Raw genomic sequence first — 23,934 nt, 5'->3', positions numbered from 1 at the left:
GCTGAGGTGGGTGGATCACCTGAGGCCAGGAGTTCGAGACCAGCCTGGTCAACACGGTGAAACCCTGTCTCTACTAAAAATATAAACATTAGCGAGGCGTGGTGGTACACACCTGTAGTCCCACCTACTCAGTAGGATGAGGCAGGAGAATTGGCAGGAGAATTGCTCCAATCCCGGAGGTGGAGATTGCAGTGAGCTGAGATCGTACCACTGCACTCTACCCTGGGCAACAGAGTGAGACTGTCTCAAAAAACAACAACAAAAACAAACAAACAAAGACTTAATTGTCTCGTTCTATTCTAATATTTTAATGAACTTTTATTATAAGCCACCAAATATACTTTTGGGCCACAGATGTAACATAAAGTTTAAATTAAGCTGCCTTAATAAACAACACAAGCTAATTAAGATTGATTGAGAACACTAAGATTTTTACAATTGAGCAGATATCATCTGGCAGATTCTAAAGCTTCTAAATCAGATTCTAAATCAGATTCTAAAGCTGGCAGATATCATCTTCTATGCACATGCTTGCTTTACCAAGATTGGAAACCACAGGGAGTTAAAAAAGTGTAAAATAGAGAGTATAACGCAAAAAGTTTAAAAAAAAAAATAACACTTACCACTTATATCCATTTTCTGCAAATGAAATACAACCCTGCTAAAAATAACTGGAGGCTGCCAGAGTTCACACATCTTACCATAAGCTGTTTGTGATGGTCCTGAAGTATCTCTGCATCAAGGTTAGAATCAATAGGGACAATTTCATTTTTCCTTCTGTCAATGTTCTCCAGCATAAGAAGCAAACCATGGCTCATTTCATGGAAACCCTACAGAAAACAGTTTAAAGTAACTGTAGATAAAATATTTTTATTTCTCTCACAACTTAAATGTCTTTCAACTGCCACCATTAGCAAACACACATTGGTTTTAAGAACGTACATGCAACTCCTTTCTGAGGAAGGCACTGGTGCTTTTGCAATGACCTGATCATGAGTTCACGTTCTTACCAAAAGCATCTAATTTATTACTTGGAGGAAAATTTAGACAAAAAGAAAATTGGCATCAAAATACCTTATTTCTGAAAAAAGGGTAGTGCCATTATACAGTTTAGAAGGAAGCAACTCTGCTGCCCTCTCTTCTCTGTGTATTCAAATCTTTCCATCTTTTAAGGCCTACCTAGGCTGAATCTCATATCCCCTTCATTCATTTATTCATCCATTTATTTATTCAACATACAGTTACTAAAGATCTCCTAAAGATAAGGCACTGTACTAGGAGTGGGTGCAGAGGTGAAACAGCAGTTTAGGTACCTGCTTTCAAGGAACTATTACTCTTGGGGCACATATAAACTTGGAGAGCAGGCTTCAAATCCTTCCACGGCTTTCCATTGTGCTCAGAATATGATCCAATCTCCTGGCTTGGACCTACAAAGCCATCTGGTTCCTGACCACCTCCTCAGTCTTTCTTATCACTCCCTGGCTCGGCTCACCGACTACACTCTGGTCACAATGACCTCTTTTCTGTTCCTAAAGACACTAAGTCATTTCCTGCTTCTGGGACTTTCCATTTATTCTATCACCTTCATAGCAACATCCTTCCAATGTTAGCTCAAAGAGCCAAATAAATTCCCTGACTACCCTCTCAAAGTGGCTTTTCTCAGTTACTTTTATCGTCCATGTCTGTAAGTATCTTGTTTAACTATTTACTTGCATTTTATTGATCTTGTCATCCCCATCAAAAGCAGAGGCCATGCTTTCTTCAATGTTTTAGCACCACATCTGCCATACAGTGGATGCCCAGCAAATAATTACAGTATGAATGGATAAATAATATTTGTAATGCTCACTTTGATGTTCAAGAAAGGCTTGCCCAGTAAATATCTGTTGAATAAATAAAGGAAATAAATGAATGAGTCATAGAAGGAGCGTTTGGACTGAGACAAACATGAGGAATAGTCTCTTCTTATCTGGACAGATGATAGGATCTAGAGATTTTGAACATGGTCTTGAACATGTAGAAATGCTCCAGTAAAATGACAACTTTGGGCACAAGGTTATCTCACTGAAATACTGACTTTGGGGAGCAACTGCATCCCTCTAGAAACCATGACACATCAAGTCACACACTCAGCTAAACCGCTAATGTCTGGCTCTGAGTCATCTCCTGCCCAAAGCTCTACAGACCTGGCACTGCATCAGGGCATCTTGCAGTAGACCCCGCCACTCCTCCAGCAGAGAACACACTCGGTCCCAGCGCCCATTCATCTGTGACAAGCGATCCTGCAGGTCCCGACTCTCCTTGCTGTCAGCCTGGGTGAACTCAGGGCTGCAGAGATTGATGGAGAGGATGATGGCTTTGCGGTGGTCCATGGCTTTCTGGAGCTCCTGAAAAGAACAAAAAAGACAATCAAACAAGGACAATAATGACAAAGATATTTTCCCTTGAAAACGTTTCACCTGAATGAAAAGATCCATTAATTTAAACTGGCCTTAACAGGATGGCTAGGTAAAAGACAGAAGGTGCACACCACTGATAACTGTATGGCAGTTGGAAGAAATGAATTAAATGAGTACTTAATAACATGGATGAATCTTAAAAAAACAGGGTGTAGAGTGAAAAAGTCAGAAACAGAATGTTACATGGAACACAACAGCCTCAATACATTCACACACACAAATCCACATTTTTAAAGAATATATCTGAACAAAGAATGTCTGCTAAATATTTTAGAATAGCTACCATTTTGAAAATCAAATGGGAACTTAGAGTTCAGCCAGGGTAGGGGTTGTAGTGGGGAGGAATAAAGAGAAGAGGAGTCTTGTAGGAAGCAACAATAACGCTGGGCAATGGCCTCATTAAGGAGCATGCTTGAGTCCACACTCTGTACAGAGGTTCAACCACAACGAAACTCAAATGTGTGGGCCTAAAAATGAGGCAAAGAAAACAGATGTCAGGGCCCTGGACTCCAGATGTACTGAATCTGCAGGTTCAGTGGCCCACAGGCTGAGAATACTGCCTGTGTCACAAGCCACACTGATGTGAAGGTAGAATGAATTGCATATTTCATAAGCTAACCAGTTAGGTTTGATTTCACAAAAACCAGGTGACTGATTTTTGGCTTTGTGCATTTCTAAAACATCCAATGCTCAATTCCAAGAACTTGAGCACAGGAGTCTGTATTAGTAATTGAGTATCTGGGTACTGTTTTAAAACCCCCAAACCAGTTAGGGTGAGACATCCTGGAAGTCACATTGACCTATGCTGCATTTTGAAATCATTTCTCGCTAGTCCTGCTATGTTCCCAATCTGTCTTGATTTGTCACTTTTCAATAGGTTCTTAACATACTGTAGAATAGATTCAATCACACAGACAACACGGGTTTAAGAGACACTGTGAAAATACTCGATTATTCCACAGATTTATTCAGAGAAAATACAGACGGGAAGGATCTGGAGAAAGTACAAAGGAGGGTGTCTTTTTTCTTGTCATGCAGGATGACTTTCAAGGTCTTATTTCCCTATGCTAATCTCTCTAAGGTCTCAGACCCTGGCCAGCATTTGCTTCATCAACGTTTTAAGGAATCTGGTTATAATGCAACATTGCCTTACTAGAGTAATTTAGGGACTCCAGATAAAAATGCATTTCATAATGCAGATATTGTAAATCTCCCACGTGGTACTTTGTCCTGAAATTCATGGGGTAGTGTAGAGGCCTTTCTATAAGGATGCACCTTTTGGATCACCTGGAGGGGAGATTCATTTCTCTTGTTTGAAGTTTTCTATGTTTGAAAATTTAAAACAGGCCAAGCGCGGTGGCTCACGCTTGTAATCCCAGCAATTTGGGAGGATGAGGCCGGTGGATCACTTGAGATCAGGCGTTCGAGACAAGCCTGGCCAACATGGCGAAACCCTGTCTCTACTAAAAATACAATAAATAGCCGGGCATGGTGGTGCATGCCTGTAGTCCCAGCTACTCAGGAGGCCGAGGCAGGAGAATCACTTGAACCCAGGAGACGGAGGCTACAGTGAGCCAAGTGCATGCTAGCCTGGGTGATAGAGTTGACTCTGTCTCAAAAATAAACAAACAAACAAATAAATAAATAAATAAATAAATAAAACAAAATCATACAATCACTAAAAGAAAGCCAAAAAACATCAACCCCAAATTAAAAGCATATACTAAAACCACAGAAACACAAAAGAAGCACACACTTCATTCCTTATCCCGACCTCCGAGAGCCTGGGTAGCTACATTTTGAGGAACAGCACATCTTAAGGCTGCCCAAACAGGAAAAAAAAAAAGCACTGATGGGTTTTAAAAAGAAACTGAGCTCTCAGTTCATGAGATGCTCACAACAGTCTCCATATATTAAAGCATTTTAGTATCTGGGTTAAGGAGGATTTCAAAATCTAGAGCTGGAGTTAAGTAAGGGAAGTTAACTTGTGTACTATATCCTGTGGGCCAAACCAAAATCAAATGCAAATGCCAGGTGTTTCACCACAATTACTCTATAGTTTTATTTATTACAGCAAAAATTGCTTCTACCACTACTGTAATCAATTTCAGAGGTTTCCCTTACTTAAGGTCGAATAATTTCATTACGTCCCCCATAAATTCATGCAGATACAATTTGGGAGAGGATTTCTCTCCAGCTCTAGATATAGACCTGTAGGACCTTGGTCATTCTGTATTTCCCTTACAAAGAGTTCTCATAGGTCCCAGAAGTACCTGGATGCTTCATGAAATTTTAATTGGGCATTTCTTAAAATATCAATTCATTAAATCATGCATGATTATTTACATGGTGGATAGTTCTACAACATGGTCCCCTTTTCTGCCCTTGAAAACCATCTTTTGGCTGGGCATGGTGGCTCACGCCTGTAATCCCAACATTTTGAGAGGCCGAGGTGGGTGGATTACCTGGGGTTAGGAGTTTGAGACCATCCTGGCCAACATGGCAAAACCTCGTTTCTACTAAAAATACAAAAATTAGCCGGGCTTGGTGGCGTGCACCTGTAATCCCAGCTACTAGTGGGACTGAGGCAGGAGGATCGCTTAAATCTGGGAGGCAGAGGTTGCACTGAGCTGAGATCATGCCACTGCACTCCAGCCTGGGCAAGAGAGCGACTCCGTCAAAAGAAAGAAAGAAGGAAAGAAGGAAAGAAGGAAGGAAGGAAGGGAGGGAGGGAGGGAGGGAGGGAAGGAAAGAAGGAAGGAAGGAAGGGAGGGAAGGAGGAAAAGAAGGGAAGGAAGGAAGGAAGGAAGGAAGGGAGGGAGGGAGTGGGGAGGAGGAAGGAAAGGAGGGAAGGAAGGAAGAAAGGAAGGAAGGAAGGCAGGCAGGCAGGCAGGCAGGCAAGAAGGAGAGAAAGAAAGAAAACCATCTTTGTGGAATACAGGAATTGGATAGCTAGAGGTGAAGAGAGCATTCTCACTCATTTTTGTTAGATCCTTTTTTTGCTGCTGTATAAGAGCAGCTTGAACTAGAGGTGCCATCTGCACAGTCGTTCATGCGGTGGCTCTCTGTCTGCCGTGGGAAAGGCAAGGGGCAGCTACCTTGAGCTTTTTGATCTGGAGCTCGATGGTCTGGATGTCAGTGCTGAGTTCCAGACGCTGGAGCTGTTCCAGCTCCTCCTCCGTGTCCCCCAGCCAGGCCCAGATGCTGTTCAAGTCCGAGTTAAACTGCTGCCACTTCTGGAGGTTCTGCTTCATCCTCAGCTCCTTGCTCAACGCCTGGGCCTGGAGAAGCTCCCATCGGTCAATCACACCTGGCAAGACATGCATAGAACAGCGAGGTTATTTTCCTCCACACGTGAGGATTATGAAATGCTTTAAACACAGGTTGGCAGCTAACTTTAAATAGCAACAGAAATAAAAGTAATTCCACTGGGCATTTTCGTTGTTGTCATCTGGAAATAACAGTTACATGGCTACAATGGCTGTGTTTTTTCTATTTGTATTTCTAATAATAATGAAGCAAAAAAGTTAGCTACATGGGCGTTAACACTGTAAAGAGCTTTACGAAGTAATAAGCAGTCATGCGCACGAAGTATCGTTCAATTCTTGGATCCTGTCTACAACAGGGCTCTGAGCACACACATATAAAATGCCTGATTAGATATGTGAGAAACGGTACATTAAAATAATTGGAACATGAGAGGTGGGGTGACAGTGCACGCCTGTAATCCCAGCTACTCGAGGGGAGGTGGGAGGATTACTTGAGCCCACGAGTTGGAGTCTAGCCTGGGCAACATAGCGAGACTTCATCTCAATATTAAAAATAATAATAATAAATGAAACATGGGCAAACACTACCACAATGGCATGCATCACCCCCCTCACTGTCAAAGGAGACTGTTACAACTAGGAAGGAAGTTCTCGGGATAGAACGGTGTAGAAGAAGGCCAAGCAGCCTGAGGGGAACTTGGCTTTTAACAAAGTGCTTCAGGATCTTCTATTTCATTCACTCTTGAACTAGACACTACGCACTCACCAGCCGTTTGGGTTTCGGTACTATGCAGGTTAACAAAGCCAGGAAGGCTCTCCTCTTCCTCCTTCAGTTTGTGCTCCAGTCTCTTCACGGAGTCTATACTGCCACTGCATTCGCCCAGCAGTTTCATCTGTTCAGACATAAACAACCGGCCCTGTCGTTCAAATCTTCAATGAGTAAAACTCATTAGGAAAGGCCCTTTGTACTTTCTCAGCAAGAGAAGTGTTGGTGTTTGGCTCCTCTGTGCCACTCTGCTGTAACAAGCCAAGATGGCCGAAACCGGCCCGTGATTCCAAGCACTTTGTGGTGCCGAAAATGGATTGTTTGACCCAGGAGTCAGGCTGGGCAACATGGCGAAACCCCTGTTCCCCACAAAATATGCTGCCAAAAACTTGGCTGAGCATGGCTGCATCTGAACTTCAGCTACCCAGAGACCGGCGGATCACCTGGATCAGGGGTTTGCGGCCAAGCATTTCGATTGTGCTACTGCCCCTAAGCCTGTTACTGTATAATCCAGTTCCCCAAAAAAAAAAAAAAAAAAAAAAGAAAAAGAAAGAAAAAAAAGAAGCAGAGGTGGCTGGCACATGTGGCTCCTGCCCTCTACCCCAGCACTTTGGGGCCTTGCGGTGGAAGGACCGCCGACCTGAGCTTTGACAGGAAAATGGATTGTTTGAATTCAGGAGTTTGAGACCAGCCTGGGCAACATAGCAAGGCCCTGTCTCTATAAAATATATAAAAATTAGCCAGGCATGGTGGTGGGCACCTGTAGTCCCAGCTATTCAGGGTGTTAAGGTGAGAAGGTTGCTTGTGCCCAGGAATTAAGCAGCATGCAGTGGGCTAAGATCATGACACCGCACTCAAGCCTGGGTGACAGAGTGTGAGATCCTGTCTCTTAAAAAAAAAAATTAAGCAAAGTTCAAAAACACACCTTTTAAACAGGTGATGCATTCACATATACAAAAAGCAATGCCTTAAAGATGTACTGTGCATACATGATTTTGCATGAGAAGTCCTTGAAATTTCTTTAAGATTCATGAATCAAAACAGATTAAACCAAACTGCAATTTAAAACTCAGAGCCCTCAGCTGGCAATGTAGCATGTAATTTTTGGCAAGTTGCTCCCTCTTTCTCTTTCTTAAATTGAAACATGGGAATGTTAATGTTACCACAAATCTCATGGGAACTTTCTTGCATTAAATAATTAAAATACTTAAAATTATACAGCAATGTTAAAGCCAGCTGTTTTAGCAAAAAATGTAAGCCATGTTTAATAGGTATCAAGGGACTAAATTCTAAAGTCAAAGAAAAGCTTCCAAATTCATTTTTAATATCAGATACCGTATTCAAAGATTAAAAGAACAAATCATTTCAAGATACTCCTGCTGTGCTTACTATAAAGCTTTTAACAAATCACAATGCCATTAAGTTACTTTGATTACTTTTGATTGAGGTTAAGTGTAATCCCAGTGATGTCAGTATGATTATCATAAAACTATATCATAGGTATTTTTAAAAAGTGGCTTCACTATAATAGAAATTGGTATAATAGGCCAAACTGAACAGGAAACAAACTCATGATTGACGGCTCTTCTGTAATTGCGAGGATAATAAAATCAACATACATAACTAGAACAGTTTTCTTCCCTAATTTCAAAAAGTAGAACATATGAGTTGTGACCGGACTTGGGGAAATTCATGTTTCTTTCCTTGTACTAAGCAGTCTTTCGGATATGAAAGAAGACGTGAGGCAGAGAAAAGACTGGCTTTAAAATTCTCTTCCTTAAGTATGTGCAGGAAAACAGGTAGTTCTCCAGGGAAAAATTAACTGGTCAGTAACTCAAGTAGGGCAAATAACGCTCTGCTAGACTTTATCATACACAGCCAATAGCTGCCTAGATAGAACTGGTAGTATATCCAATGCCTTGCTATCTTGTCTCCAAATCCCTCTTGTTAGAACTGTTTTCCTCAGAATGCGCACACTAAAAACAGAAGAGAAAAACATTCCCAAGGTCATTCGGTGAACCCAGGAAAAGAACTACAAAAAACAAAACAAAAAAACCCCCAAAAAACTGCATGAACTGCATGTTAGTAATCTATTAGCTAAAATCTGCTGCTCCAAGGTTAACCTTGGTCCAAATTATTAGTTGAATTTGGAAAAATGCCTAATGACTTTTGGGAGCCAAAGTATTTTGTGGCTCTCAATGAAAATGATCTCCCTAAGTGCTCAGTGTAAAGGAACAGGTTTGTCATTACAACAGTTTTGTGGGCCTAAAAACAGACAAGTTCTACTCATATGGTAACTTAATAACAGGGCTTGGCTTTGCACATCTAGGTTCATGAGTTCAAGGGCAGCATGGTATTCAGAGACCACATAAAGCCCTTATGCTGCAGACAAACTGTTCTTTGACATAGAACTGTGGTTTTGTACAGGTCAGAATGAGGATGGCCAGGATACTTACGTAGCCTTTGTAGCTGGTGTCTAGCTCTGGCCCCGTGGGAGTTTTGCTGCGAATGATATTTTCGGTTTGCTGTATCTGAAAGCGGCTATCATCCAGGGCTTTGCCCAGTTGTCGGATCTGTGACTCTAGGGCGCTGTGGTCCCCTGCGGTGGCAACCATAAGAATCTTTACCGGACAAACTATTTGACTTATTTAAAGCTTGATATTCAAGGAGAAGTTTCAGAGATGATTTCAGTTACAGCAGCACAGAAATGGCAGGTGTGGGTAATTACAAAGCAAATTTAGTACCATCGTGCCGGTGGGTTAGACATTAAAATGGCGAAACCAATGAAGGTGCTTGACTGAGAGCCCTAGCAGACTGGACGTCGCAAAACGGCTCTTCCGTCAGTTTTGAACAGCTTCGTGCACTTGTCTCTCTTCAAGCTGAACCCCTGATCATCTGAATGTTGTCTGGAAGGCCTTTCTAAAAATCTGCAATGGTGTCTACTGCGTCTCAGTAAGGAGAAAGCTGTTCTTTTCTCATGTTCTTTCTGCTGTCGCTTACTGAGCAGGGGAAGGTCCTCCCTCTGATTTTTCTTTGTGCACCTCAGGGGAAGATAGTGTCACGGAAGGCTCAGGTAGATCCATCATTTACTGAAGGCATAAATTCATTAATCAAGAAAAGAGTGCCTCAGAATAGATCTATACAGAGATATCAAACTAGCAATGACTTGCTTTTATCTAAGATCTGAAACAAAACCAGGAGGAAAGCTAAGATTTTAGCATTTCCACCTAGGCAGGTTCTTACTCATAGCCTAGAATTCTGGCTCATTCTCCTCTCAAAGTTGTAACATTTCTTTGTAAAATTATTGTGTGTGTGTGTGTGTGTGTATCAAAATCTTTGAACTACACAAGAACATTTGACCATCAGAGTGAAGTTAGCATGGGGTGAAAGCAGAACAAATATTAGTAAGCCTTATTAAATGTATTCGTTTCTAAAAAAGGCCTTCTAGATACACCTAGGAGAGGTCTCTCCCTGGGAATCACCCTCTCAGTAATGTTACTTTGCTTTGTGTCCCTTCAGTTTTCTTCAAAAACTGAAGTGTAAACAAGTAACTCCATGATTCAATATCATATCACTGTGTTCAAACTCTATCCCCCCCACACCCCCCATCACTGATCCTGAACTGCTGAACTACAGTTCGTTTTTCTTTCTTTAATTCTTCTTGTTTCAGGAACAGTTCTGTCCTTATCTATGGCTCAACATACCATGGAATACATTTTTCATTTCAAATTATAAGAGTTCTTAAATTAAAATTACATATATTGTTTAGAGATGAAATCTGATCTCGCCCCCCGTCTCCTATGGGATTCCTGAGATGGGGAGGATAAAGTGGTAGATGTGCCCAAGGTCACTCATGCAGGCTGGCGGACTTGGGACCACAGCCTGCGCCCTGACTCTCCAGCCCCAGGTAGGTCTGTGCACAGTGAAGCTGAAGTTACCACACCACGTAGAACACCAGGGCACAGAGACTGATGACTGGGTTTTCCGTCTCATATTTTCTGCTGTTAATGGGCTTGACAGGTCTATACTTAATGAGACCAATTACCATTTAACGAGTTGAGAAGTTATTTTGTTTCACTGGATTAGTGAAATCTTATTCTTGGTGTGGATTTAACCAGCTGTTTCTTCTAGTACAGCAGTAAGAGAGGAAGGCTGTGCCTTAACATGCTAGAGCCACAAAGCTGGGAGAGATACAGCAGATGTGCTAAGAGAGGAGGCTTATTATACAGGGGAGGGAGGGAGGCTGGCTCCGGCTTGTCGTGCCTACCAGAGGTATTTTTGATTGCATTTTCTGTGAGTTTTACATAGGCCTCAGGGCTTTCAGGGATCATTACATCTGCAAAAAAAGCACAGTCTAAGTTGACAGCTAAGTTCTGGAAACCTTGAATCCCTTGTGCAGGAAAATAACTTTCCTAGGGGAAAAAAAGGAAGTCATTTACTGTAGACACAAAGTTCCTGAGTGCACAGAGGAGCGTGCAGGCTCACCAAAGGTTTCCTGAAATGAATCATAAGAACTCACAGTGGGCCAGGCACGGTGGCTCACGCCTGTAATCCCAGCACTTTGGGAGGCTGAGGCGGGTGGATCACCTGAGGTCAGGAGTTTGAGACCAGCCTGGCCAACATGGTGAAACCCCGTCTCTACTAAAAATACAAAAGTTAGCCAGGCATGGTGGCAGGTGCCTGTAATCCCTGCTACATGGGAGGCTGAGGCAGGAGAATCGCTTGAACCTGGGAGGCGGAGGTTGCAGTGAGCCGAGATCATGCCACTGCCTCCAACCTGGGCCACAGAGCTAGACTTCGCCTCAAAAAAAAAAAAAAAAAAAAAAAGAGCTCACAGAGATCAAGAGTGTTTTTATGAGCCAGGCTCTGGTCTGAGCACAAATTTACCACACAGAAACCCTACAGGGTACCTGGGAATGTTATTCCCATTTTACACTGATGAGAAAACTGAGGCACAGAGGAATTAAGTTCCTTATCCAAGTTTAAACAGAAACTTGGCAGAACTGAGATTTCAGCCCAGTCAGATTCCAGAGAAGCACTGTCCCATATATTTCTACGTGAACTATATATGTAATTTTAAAGGCTTCATAGCCACATTAGAAATGTAAAAAGAAACAGAAAATTAATTTTAACACTATATTAGATAGAGATTATAACATGTAAACAACATAATTATTATTATTTTATTTTCTTTCTTTATACTAAGTCTTTGAAATTCATGTAAGCGTGTTTTCCATGCACAGCCCATCTCAATTTGCACAGTCCCATCTCAGAGCTCAACAGTCCCAATTGGCCAGTGGCTAGTTTTGGACAGCTCTGCTTCAGATGCCATATGCCTGACTAATAGGCCTTACTGTAAAGACAAAATAGAAATGAGAGAAATAATTTTCTTTTTAGAACAGTGTTATCCTTTGGGAATCTGATGTGAACCATCAGAACCAAACAGAAATCCCCAGATGTCCTTTTAGAGAATGTATGAGATGCATTTCCAAGTGCCACAAATCAGCGTCCAACTCTTTATTCTATTTTTATCCACCTTCCTTACAGAGTTCCTGTTTCTCTGTCCATCCCTTCACTGCATGTGTGGCTTGGGTAGTGGTCCTTCTTGTTTTCCTTCACACACTCTTCCTGTGTGAGCTCCTCCCTTCACTCCAGGACCACTGCCATTTACTTGTGAATAACTACCCAATCAGCATTTCCAGCTTCTGCACTTCACACCTGTGCATCTATGACTGGACTTTTGCATTTGGATATTGCGCAGGGATCTCAAGATCAGGATGCACACAAGCAAACTCATCCCCTCCCTGCTTTCACAGCCCCACCTCCCTTGCCCCACTGCACCCACAGTGCTCCTTCCCTCTTGTGGTCTTCAGGGCCTAGGACCACCTGCATCTTTCACCAAGATGCCCATCCCAGAAAATCGCCTCCATCCCAGTTCAATGGACTGAGAGTTAAGGAGAAGTCTTCTCTGTTCTGTGTGGTTTCTCAAATCTCTCCTATTCTCTCCATTCCCAATGCTGCTTCCCCTAGTTCAAGCCACCACCCTACTTCTGAGGTTGTAAACGGTTTCACCTGGGCTCTCTCCCCCGAATATGCCCTTCTCCCTGTGGTATCCAGAAAGATACAATATGAAAATCTGCACATCCCTGAGGAGGGGGATCCCAGCACCTCCCTCCACAGATCCTGCTGTGGAGGATCTTCACAACCTTCAGGATAGGAGCCAAAACTCTTTCCCATGGTGAACAGGCTGCCTCACAGCCAGGCTCTTCACTTTGTCCATTCCATGCCTGTCATTCCAGACAAACTGCCGATGATCAAAAGCAACAGGCCAATCACAAAGCAAGAAGGCTTCTCCTCCTTTCTTCCTCTAAGCACTACTGAGCCCACTTGACCAACTACGATTCAGCCTCCACAGTTTCTTTCCCGAAGCCTCTCCCAGGACTCCAGCTTTGTTGCCCCTGCTTGTGTGACCTGCCACCACACTGCCATCTTAGCCCCAAACACTTCACACAGTGGTGTCTCACTGTGTCCCACACTAGAGGGGAAGCTCTGGGAGAAGGAGAGGACTGTGTATCCCTAGGACCTGGCAAAGTGCTTGTCACCTGCTACCACAGATCTACGTGGAATAAATCAATGGCCACACCAAAATTTGCATTTTATAATCACATTCATATCTAAGTGTTCACTTAGGTACAATTTCCCTGCATGGGAGAGGGAAGCAAATGATTCTGGATAGCTGTCATGTTTCCAGGGCAATATTAATTCCCTCTGACTTTCCTTTAAGCTGACACACTGGCTGTCTCCTACCTGATAAGCCAACAGCTCCCCGGAGGTAGAAATCTTTGTCGTCCTGACTCTCTTCATCCTCAGAGGGCAGAGCTCTGGACACTGCAGACTCCAGGTCCCGACTGAGGTCATAGTCGTGATCCCACTCCAGGGGGATGGAGTCCACACTAGCCGGGGTGTCTCGTCCCGACCGCTCGCTCCGGAGGGGCTGAGCGAGCGACAGGGAGGGGTTGGAGGAAGGCTGTGGAGAAAGGAGGCTGTCTGCAGAGCGGTCATGCCAGTGCAGGTCCGACAGAGCCGCAGAGTCTTCCAGCTCCAGCTCTCTGTCCGAGAGGTCGTGCTCATCATCTGGGAGCTGGAAGGGAAGTCAAGTCAACCCCGTCACTGTAGTGGTCAGACTAGCTTCTTATCTGGGCCACCTGCCTACCATGTGGGGACAATTTTTAACTTCTTATGAGCAAATAAATGAGAATCTTCTGATCACAGAAATATAGGGGACAGTGCTGCTCTAGAGTTTGACTGTCTGGGTTGAAATCTCAGTTATGCTGTGTACTTCCTATTTAAGCTTGGATAAGGAACTTAATTCCTGTGGGCCTCAGTTTTCTCATCTATAAAGTGGGAATAACACTCCCAGGCACCCCAAAGGGTTTCTGTGTGGTAAAAAATTAAACAGTCTTATAAATTATCCTATCTAAGCCTCAGTTTCATTGTTGGTAAAATGGGGATAACATTAAAACCTACTTCAAATAATTAATATAAGATTAAATAAATATCATAAAGACAGGCAATCTACTACCATGCCTAACACACAACACCTACACACTGGCACGGATCGGAAATAAGAGCCAATTACTAAGACCTTAGCTTGCCCTTATAGCCCAGATATAAAATAGATGTGATCGTAGAAGATTCCAAATATTCTGGTAACATCTCTATAGGTAAGATGTGATTATGGTAGCAATTAGGAAAATGGAAGAATGAAAATTCACCTAAACCTAACCTCATCAATTGAGAAGCTGTTCACATTGCTTCTTTTTATCGTATTTCTTCTGGAGGCTTCCCTTATTTCTTCTAGAGGCTTCTCTAGAGTAGCGCCATCCCATGTGTTTCTGTGATCAGAAGACTCTTATTTATCTTCCATAGAAGACAAGAGTCAAATATGTTCTTCTAAACTCTTTGTATACATTAACTCATCTAATGCTCAAAACAATCCTTTGTACAGGGTAGTTACTGCTACTAAACCAGTTTCACATTTGAGGAAGCTGAGGCAGGAAGGGTGAAGTGAGTAGCTTGCTGAAGGCGACAGCGACAATGCAGGACAAAGCCAGGACTTGAACTCAGGTGCTCCGGCTCCAGAGTCTGGGCTCTCACCCACTGTACAACTCAATCCCACATGATTTATTCTCTTTAGATTTAGTGACAACTAAGAAAATCAATGTTACATACAGGCAGGCGGATCAGTTTCTTATGGTATCTTTCCACACGCCCGAAGACCTCCTGGCAGTACCGTCGGAGCTCGTCTAGTTCCTCCTCGATGATCGCCGCATCCAAGGGCTCACTCTTTTCTATCAGCTGTTCTCCTTGGGCAATTATCTGCTCAATCTTATTGTGGTTCAGGGAAATTTCCTGCTGAAAGGCCTAGGGAGTACAAATCTCATGTGATTTTGCTGTTGTTGCTTATATTGATATAAAAGAATCATAATATATGTATTTCTCATTACATTAAAACAGACGTGTAGGGGCTATTTAATTGACCATATACAATCACGAGACAAGCCCTTCTAAAGTAAAACATACACAGTTTCAGCCAGAACAGGAGTCATAAATAGAAACATTCGAATTCCATGATCAGAAAAGCGCTTTTAGCTAATAAAATTTACCGTTACAGGTAGTGTGGGTAGAGAATAACAGGGAAAAATATTCAAACCCACTGTAAGTTGACAGCACTGGTTATCCCTGATAAAAGCAATGGCAGTCAATACACTGCCACTGAAATAAATGTGGCATTTTAAAGAAATCCCGAACATTTTCATTTCAGATGTCCTCATCCTAATGTCACACATGACTAAGAGAAGCCATCCAATGCCGCACCCTTTTCTCAGGTGATTCTTTCATTATTTCAGAATATAGGCATGTAAAGTTATAATGATTTGAAAAACAAGGAATTCCAGGAGGATTATTTAGACTATGTGTTGCAAAAGGTTTAAATCACCGGGGTATGTTTCAGTGTTCACTTTTAATTCAATACAATAATAAATTGTGGAAGAGCTGGATTTTCCAATGGTGAAAAAGACTCCCAAGAGAGAAGGGAGGGTAGTAACAAGTTCCATCATCCTGCCAGGGTCCCGAGGGACAAGATTCAATTACCACTTGGCAGAAACTTTCCGTGGAAGAATGTAAATGTTGATGTGCCTGTGAGACGACAGGAGAGAGGAATCAGGGGAGAGGGTGAGGCAGAATAGCAGGGTTTATTGTTTCTTCCATCGTAAGAATTGATGACTAAGGGAAAGTTCCTTGTTTTATTATAACAACCCAAAGGTTATGGGCATCATGACCATTCTTTAAAAAAATCCGTCTATCTTGGGAAGAAAATTTCATAAGCTGCCTTGGAAAATATTCAATTTGTTAAATACTCCCCCTTTTAGGAAATCCTTACATCTAATGTATATCCCTCCTATTCAAATTTCTTGCTAGCCACTGTGTTAGAATTATATAGTGAAAAATACAAAATGTATTTAAAATTAACTTGGTATCTAAGAATGTGGACCGTGAGGGATGAAATCCTGACACAGAAAGTTGCATTGCTTTGCAACATGGAAGTTAAAGGAACCGTGTGAAGGTGCTACAAACAAATTAGAAAAAATAAACGAAAACAACAACAACAAGGCCAGGAAGGGTGGCTCATGCCTGTGATCCCAGCACTTTGGGAGGCCAAGGCAGGCAGATCACTTGAGGTCAGGAGTTCGAGACCAGCCTGGCCAACATAGTGAAACTCCATCTTTACTAAAAAACTACAAAAATACAAAAGCTCGCCAGACGTGGTGGTGGGTGCCTGTAATCCCAGCTACTTGGCAGGCTGAGGCAGGAGAATTGCTTGAACCCGGGAGGTGGAGGTTGCAGTGAGCTGAGATTGTGCCACTGCACTTTAGCCTGGGCGACAGAGAGAGAGTCTCTCTAAGAAAAACAAAACAAAACAACAACAACAGAACATCCCTAATACCCTGGCAATCATGCTGACTGAAAATCAATCAAGCTGTTGAAAAATATCAACAATATCAATATCAAAGAAGATAAGAGCACTACCCAGAGATAAGCAATGGTGGTTATCTCTGGGCAGTGCTGTTTATCTTATTTTTTTATATCTTTTATATTTTCTGAATTTTTTTTTGCAGTCCAGAACTAATTTTTCAAAGGAAAAGTTATTTGCTATGTTCTTCACAAAAACAGCCACAAACCCTTTCCTTTTCAGGCTTTCCTCACATTGATAATTTGAAAAATAATCTATTACCTTGAGTTGCTTTATTTTAGCTTGAACATCACACTCAGAAAAATGTTCAATATTAGTGAGCTGCAGATCCATCTCTGTGAGCCAGACCAGAATGCTGTCCCGCGCAGTCTCAAACTCCTCACGCTGGCCAATAAAATGCTGGAAGGCAGAGGAAAGTAGTAACAATTATTTTTATGAAAAGTCCTTATAAACATATGGAGATGGCACAACGAATTCCAGTGTTCTGTAAAGTCACTTTCTCAGCAGGCAGTGAGAAGCCTGCAATCCTTTGCTATAGCACTCCCCCGTTTACTCCTCCTGCCATCCCATTCTTACAAAATCACTGAGATTGTGTCTCAAGACTGCATTTGAATGGCCCAATCCCATCCTCTGGCCTCTAAATTACAGATGAAGCATAGCAAAAACCTTGAGTCTGCGCAAGATGGAGGTGACGCGCTTTTGCAGGTTGTCCCATCTCTGGTTGCCTTCGTGAACCATCTGTTTGAGGCTACAGGCTGAATCAGTGCGGTTCTCTCTGGCCAGGCGGCGGTACTGCTTGTTGATCAGTTCCAGCTGCGTCAGGCACTCGTGGACCTGTCGCTGGAAAGCCTAAGGCCACAAGGAAGCATATCAGTGTGGGAAATCAGCGATGGACTCTCAGTAGTGGCTCCTGGTTTTCTTATTGTAGCCTCTGGGAGAATGGGAAGTTACACTACCACAGAGGGAAAGAATGATGTCTAATAATGGTATACTTCCCCTTGTTAAAGCAAAGTCATTTAGTTAGCGCAGCTTAAAGGAAAGGGAGTGAATAAATTGAAAAATATGAAAACGGGGAGTAGTAATAAATAAACACACATGCATACAACACACATATATAGACACACACATATACACACACATACATATACACATAGCTTTAAAAATAATTAATGTCCTGGAAACAAATATTCCCACAAAGCAAACCACTATAAAACATATACACGTGTGTGGAAATGTGAGTTTGAAACGTTCAAGATTTCTGCTGTCAATATGGACAAAAGATATCTATAATGGAACTGTTTATTTGTAAAATATGTACTTTTCTAAAAAACTAGAAATTGCCTCAATTCTGCTGTCCATTAGGAAAAAACTTAAAACTACCTTTTGCAAAAGGTCTTCCAAACATCAAGTTATTATATGCTTTTAAGAAAAGTAATTTAGTAAAATACAAGTAACTTTATATTTTAAAAAATTTGGAACATGCTCGGTTTCTTTTTTGTTGTCCCTGTGATTTAATTAGGTTTTATAAAACATGTTAGAGCTAGTGTACCGCCCTACACAGTAGCATCTATCTATTTTTGAGGCTATCCCAGGGACAGTTTAGAGATTCTGAAGGTAAAATATTCTTTTCTGCCTTTTCCTTGCAATACAGAAGAGCCCTATAGCATAAAAGTGATTTGGCCAAAATAAAATGAAGCTTTAAAAAAAAAATCATTTGTATGATTTATGACTGATTTTTATCTTGGCATTAGACCAAAATGAAAATTATAATTAGTAAACTGAACTGTACTCATCAAATCCCCAAATTCTGTTTTCCTTGGATCATCACACTGTTTACATGTGACCACATTTCTGCTTCTTAAATCGTTTTCCTTCTGAGAGTTGCTTTCAGAGCCTTCATCCTAGGAAATCCTAGCTTCCAGTCTAAAAACCTTAAGTTATTTCTCCAGCAAAGGGAGTGGTAAGGAAAGTTCAGCTCTGGCCATGACTGGAAGCCACAGTACGTGTTTGCCCACTGGCGTAAGGTTGGAGTACCCCCAGGGAGATACCCCAGCACACCCACATCCAGCCTAAACATTCATGCGATTGGACTAGCTGAAGACTGTCCACAAGCACAACTTTGTTTCTGCAATTCATTTCTGTCTCTTAAGAAAATTAATGACAAAATTCATGATAAATAATAAAATCAATCATTATAAAAGCTAAATATAAGGCTAACTTTTGCTTTAAAATCTGAGAGTCTAAAATAGCATCAAAAAGAATCTTATATAATCTGCTTTGCAGTATAAGCTAATTATAAAAGGTTTTAACCTTTATGAAGCTGAGTGTGGTAACATGCAGTTGAGCAGCTCTTCCACTAACATTCATTCACGTCGAGATGACCTGGAATCTACTTCAGAGTTTACTGTGCTTTTTACTAGTAGTTTTCTAAGGGAATATCTTTTATATAGGAATAAAAGCATTGTTTATTTTAATTTAGTGGTATAGTGCATATAAATTCATTCACCACTCAGACATCAGAGTAATTCATTCATTTCACAAAGTATTTGAACATTTTTCTAGATTCATATAGCTGTCCATGTACAACCCTGAGATTTTAAACTCCATAAGAATAAAAAGGGAACTTCCTATTTCCCATCACAGGCCTCAGTAAATGCCTGGTTACCTGATGTCACAAGGTAAAAATGAATGCAGCTACATTTCATTGCATTTTTAGTCTTATTTCTAAACATCTCGAGGAACTTGGGGCAGAATTAGCAACCGAGAACGGTCAGAATGCTTCTGAACTCTTTGCTGTCAACATGTCTGAGCACACAACTGCCTAGCAGTGGGAACTGAAAGGAAAAACACCTTCACATTTAAAAATGGTCAGTGTGGGGCTAGGTCAGGTCTTCCATGAAAAGGAAAGGCAGTGGAGAAGTCAGAGCTTCATCGTACAACAGTGACAGAGTGGACTCGAGATCGTGCAAGCAGGCAAGGTACTGGAATCAATTCTTGGATGACTTCTTTATGAATATGATTACACTACAGCTATTTTCGTCTATTTTGTAACTTTCAAAGTAAAAGTTAGCCTTATAGTTAGCAGTGTAATTGAAAAGTTTTGGTGACTCAAGACCAGTACTACTCTTCACTGGGTAATTAGAAATGAATTATAATGACAATGTTTTATTCCGCTCTAGAGCTAACTCTTTTATCAAATACACACACACACCACACACACACACACACACACACACTCCGATTAGGTAAAGAAAATACAAAAATGTATTTGGAAGGTAGATTTTTATAGTATAAAAACATCATATTTTAATCGTAGAAAGGATGGTTGATTGTGGAACAATTCTGAAATAAAAATCATGCCAAGATCTTTTGGGAAAATCTCTTTTTCCTCCTTCTTTGCTTACTTATGAGGTCATAATAAAGATGGCTGCAAAGTCCTCGCCCAGCAATTTGAACAGATAACATGTGGTGAACAACTAGTTTAGGTCTTGGAACTCCAACTACCAGCTGGCTACTTTAATAGCAAAATAAGGATTAAAAATTTGGAATTATAAATCACCTCAAATTTCTTTAGTTCTTCCTTGGCAACTGTATAGATCACCCCAGAAGAGCTGGGAAATGCAGCTGTCCTTTCTGAAGTCTTCAGCCAATCTTCAAAACGTGAATAGTCATCCAGAAATTTCTGCCACAATCGCCACGTCTCTTCGATTCTGGGGCAGAAAAGGAAAGAACAGAATCTGATTATTGGAGGCTGTTTTTGCTCCAGAACCCGGTCTGATGCCTGCCACTGGATTAAGGGTGCCCGCAGAGGCAACTGTTGTGCCAAACAATAACCACGGCTCGAGCCAAATTTGACCAGAGCACAAGAGAGACAACTGTTTGAGCTAAAATAAAACAGCTGTTTTATTTTTTTAAAAACATGTCCTGCAGCTCTGGATTTTGAATTAGTCAAATTGAAAATTATAAACACATCACATGAGCTGCCTTGGATGTGTGCAACAAGTTTAGAAAAGCAACAGCAGGTTTACAGTGTGCACTCATGCCAGTGTTTTACGGAAATAAAAACGAGGTCTGAAAATCCATTGAAGTCCAACATTCAGCTCACACTGACAAAAGTCAATCTATGACAGCAGGACAAATATTAAGCTTTCAACAGTTTACCAGAGAGCACAGCCATGATGTCACTTTGTAACACAGCACGATTTTCTGCCACCTTAAATTTCAAAGGGCTTAAAGATAAATGTGTTTTTATTTAATTTTTAATAGAAGAACATCACTGTTTTCACAGCCACACATTCTGAAATGTTATGCTTCTTTGATAAGGGTGTACTTTTACGTTTCCGTGTTATTTTTAAACTGTTAAGTCAGACATAACTTGGCTTGTTATATTTATATATTACTTTTATACCTACTTATTTTCCCAACTAAATGTAGATAATAGCAAGTTTGGGAAGCCACAGCTATTTTTGGACATTGTAACCAACAGGAAAGAGTGAACAGTGGAATCACTCTGGGTGATTTTTATTTTCATTTTGGTCTTTCCTCTTCCCTGTTTCAGCATCCCAGCTCACTTGAGTCTCCTTTCCATGGACATAGCACAAATGTTTCTCCACCGCCGGTCCAGGTTTCTTGTAGCCTGCTGGATAGAGTCACACTCGGCATCAGTGGCACAGGCATCACAGTCGTGCAGCAGGACTTCACACAGGTTGAGGACAGATGCAACACCTGTACTGTGCTTCTCTATGTCTCTCTGAAGCTCCTGCAGGGGAACGCAACAGGCTTTATTCAACAATTACATGCATACAGATGAGAGAAACTGAAGCAACGTCTGTTGATAAATGGTTAGGCTACACCTTGACAAATATTTAATTTCCCTGAATGTATGACATTTATTGAACCTCACTTATGAAATCCAGCAAGCTCAAAAGTACTAGAAAACGGATGTAGAAATATTTTAGCTATGTGTGTAATGCCAACATATAAACTGAACAAATGAAATAGTCTACACTAGGAGTAAAACTAACTTATTTAATCAGTAAAAAATGAATCTTGGCCAGGTGCCGTGGCTCAAGCCTGTAATCCCAGCACTTTGGGAGGCCGAGATGGGCGGATCACGAGGTCAGGAGATCGAGACCATCCTGGCTAACCCGGTGAAACCCCGTCTCTACTAAAAAATACAAAAAACGAGCCGGGTGAGGTGGCAGGTGCCTGTAGTCCCAGCTACTCGGGAGGCTAAGGCAGGAGAATGGCGTGAACCCGGAGGCGGAGCTTGATCCGGCCACTGCACTCCAGCCTGGGCGACAGAGCGAGACTCCGTCTCAAAAAAAAAAAAAAAAAAAAAAAGAATCTTGCCCCAGACTCTGCTTCACGAATACATCACTTTCATCCCAATCAATCAATCAATGCAATACAGTCATCTCTTAGCATCTGTCAGGGGATTGGTTCCAGAACTTTCCTCCAATTCCAAAATCCATGGATGCTTAAGTCCCTGATATTGAATGTTGTAGTATTTGCATACCTCCTATGCATGTCCTTCCATACACATTAAATCATCTTGAGATTACTTATAATACCTAATACAATGTAAATGCTATAGAAATAGTTCTTATACTGCATTGTTTAGGGAATCATGACAAGAATAAAAAGTCTGTACATATTCAATGCAGATCCAATTTTTTCCCCAAATACTTTTGATCTACGGTTGGTGGAATCCACCAACGTAGAAACATAGATATCGAGGGCCTGTATATCTGCACGTGCTAGAGCTGGCACTCAAGAACTGGGTTTTAAGATCCAAAGATTTACATTCTTTTTCTTAGTTTTTATTTTTTTTCAGATGGAGTCTCATTCTGTCACCCGGACTGGAGAGCAATGGCACAATCTCAGTTCATGGCAACTTCTGCTTCCCAGGTTCAAGCGATTTTCCTGCCTCAGTCTCCCAGGTGGCTGGGATTACAGGTACCTGCCATCATGCCTGGCTAATTTTTGTAGTTTTGTAGAGACAGGGTTTTACCATGTTGGCCAGGTTGGTCTTGAACTCCTGACCTCAGGTGATCCGCCCACCTAGGCCTTCCAAAGTGCTGGGATTACAGTGTGAGTCGCCACACCCAGCCGATTTGCATTCTTTTTTAAACAGTTAATTCCACCATCATTAAAAGGTAACATGGTTATTAATGGACAAACAAAAAGTGACACATATATATACACATATATGTGTGTATATATATATACACACACACAATGGAATATTATTCGGTCATAAAAAAATGAAATTACGTTGTTTGCAGCAACATGGATGGAACTGGAGGTCATTATGTTACGTGAAATAAGCCAGGTACAAAACCACAAATATGACACATTCTCACTTGCATGTGGGAGCTAAAAAAGTTGATCTCATGCAGGGTGAGAGTAGAACGCCAGATAGCAGAGGCTGGGAAGAGTGTTTTGGGGTCATGAAGCGAGGTTGGTCAATAGATACAAACATACAGTTAGGGGGAATAAGTTTTAATGTTTGATAGAGTAGAATAACTATAGTTAACAACAATGTACTGCATATTTCAAAACAGCTAGAAGAGAGAAACTGAAATGTTCCCAATACATAGAAATAATAAATACCAGAGGTGACAGATACTCCAAATGCCCTGACTTGATCATTACACAGTCTATGCATGTAACAAAATATCATATGGACCCCATAAATAAGTACAAATACTATTTAAGGGACTATATCATGCATGACATCAGCAGCTTCCTCAGAGAACAACTTTTTTTTTTTTTTTTTGAGATGGAGTCTCACTGTGTCACCAGGCTGGAGTGCAGTGACATGATCTTGGCTCACTACAACCTCCTGTCTGATTCTCCTCTTGATTCTCCTGCCTCAGCCTCCCAAGTAGCTGGGACTACAGGCACCCACCACCATGTCTGGCTAATTTTTGTATTTTTAGTAGAGATGGGGTTTCACCATGTTGGCCAGGCTGGTCTGGAACTCCTGACCTTGTGATCCGCCTGCCTCGGCCTCCCAAAGTGCTGGGATTACAGGTGTGAGCCACTGCGCCTGGCGTAGAGCAATTTTTAATGTAGGATAGAAGTAAAATGTTTTCTGATAAAAACAAACACTGGATTTCCCTGGAGTCCCGCAGCGTGAAATCTTCATTTTAACTGTATAAAATGTAAATCCAAATTGTACGTTGTTTTCTCTACTGAACTTTTAACTCCATTTACTCCAAGTAAGTTCCATTATTAAAAGTGAGCTCTACCAGCATAATTTTTTGTTTGTGATATTCATCAATGTCTTTAGTGTATTTTCCTTTTCTTTCATCAGGAAGTTCTTGAATTTGCTTAGCTTTTCTCTTGCTCTAAAAATTCCTCAATTGACGGAGATACCTGGGATTTAAATTCTTGTGTTGC

General features: G+C 41.4%; 1 protein-coding gene across 25 annotated transcripts in view; it reads right to left on the bottom strand.

The window, feature by feature from the left end:
- Window positions 1-23,934, bottom strand: part of SYNE1 (spectrin repeat containing nuclear envelope protein 1) — a 523,271-nt gene that overhangs the window by 12,867 nt on the left and 486,470 nt on the right. For 19 of the 25 annotated variants that reach the window (XM_021936839.2, XM_021936840.2, XM_021936853.2 and 16 more), the window contains 12 exons: window positions 21,099-21,286; window positions 20,087-20,237; window positions 17,194-17,376; window positions 16,789-16,926; window positions 14,727-14,918; window positions 13,302-13,635; window positions 10,762-10,830; window positions 8,951-9,093; window positions 6,495-6,621; window positions 5,558-5,769; window positions 2,187-2,387; window positions 702-830 (listed from right to left, as the gene is read on the bottom strand). In XM_021936839.2, the coding sequence (XP_021792531.2) occupies window positions 702-830; window positions 2,187-2,387; window positions 5,558-5,769; window positions 6,495-6,621; window positions 8,951-9,093; window positions 10,762-10,830; window positions 13,302-13,635; window positions 14,727-14,918; window positions 16,789-16,926; window positions 17,194-17,376; window positions 20,087-20,237; window positions 21,099-21,286 (2,067 nt within the window). Of the gene's footprint in view, window positions 1-701; window positions 831-1,849; window positions 1,884-2,186; window positions 2,388-5,557; window positions 5,770-6,494; window positions 6,622-8,950; window positions 9,094-10,761; window positions 10,831-13,301; window positions 13,636-14,726; window positions 14,919-16,788; window positions 16,927-17,193; window positions 17,377-20,086; window positions 20,238-21,098; window positions 21,287-23,934 lie in introns of those variants that run through there. The other 6 variants (XM_031667714.1, XM_021936854.2, XM_021936848.2 and 3 more) reach the window with 2 other exon arrangements.

The sequence above is a fragment of the Papio anubis genome, chromosome 6 (genome assembly GCF_008728515.1).
Source record: "Papio anubis isolate 15944 chromosome 6, Panubis1.0, whole genome shotgun sequence".
In the NCBI taxonomy this organism is placed as follows: domain Eukaryota; kingdom Metazoa; phylum Chordata; class Mammalia; order Primates; family Cercopithecidae; genus Papio; species Papio anubis.
Note: the sequence above shows the minus strand (reverse complement) of the source record. Positions and strands in the feature narration are given on the sequence as shown.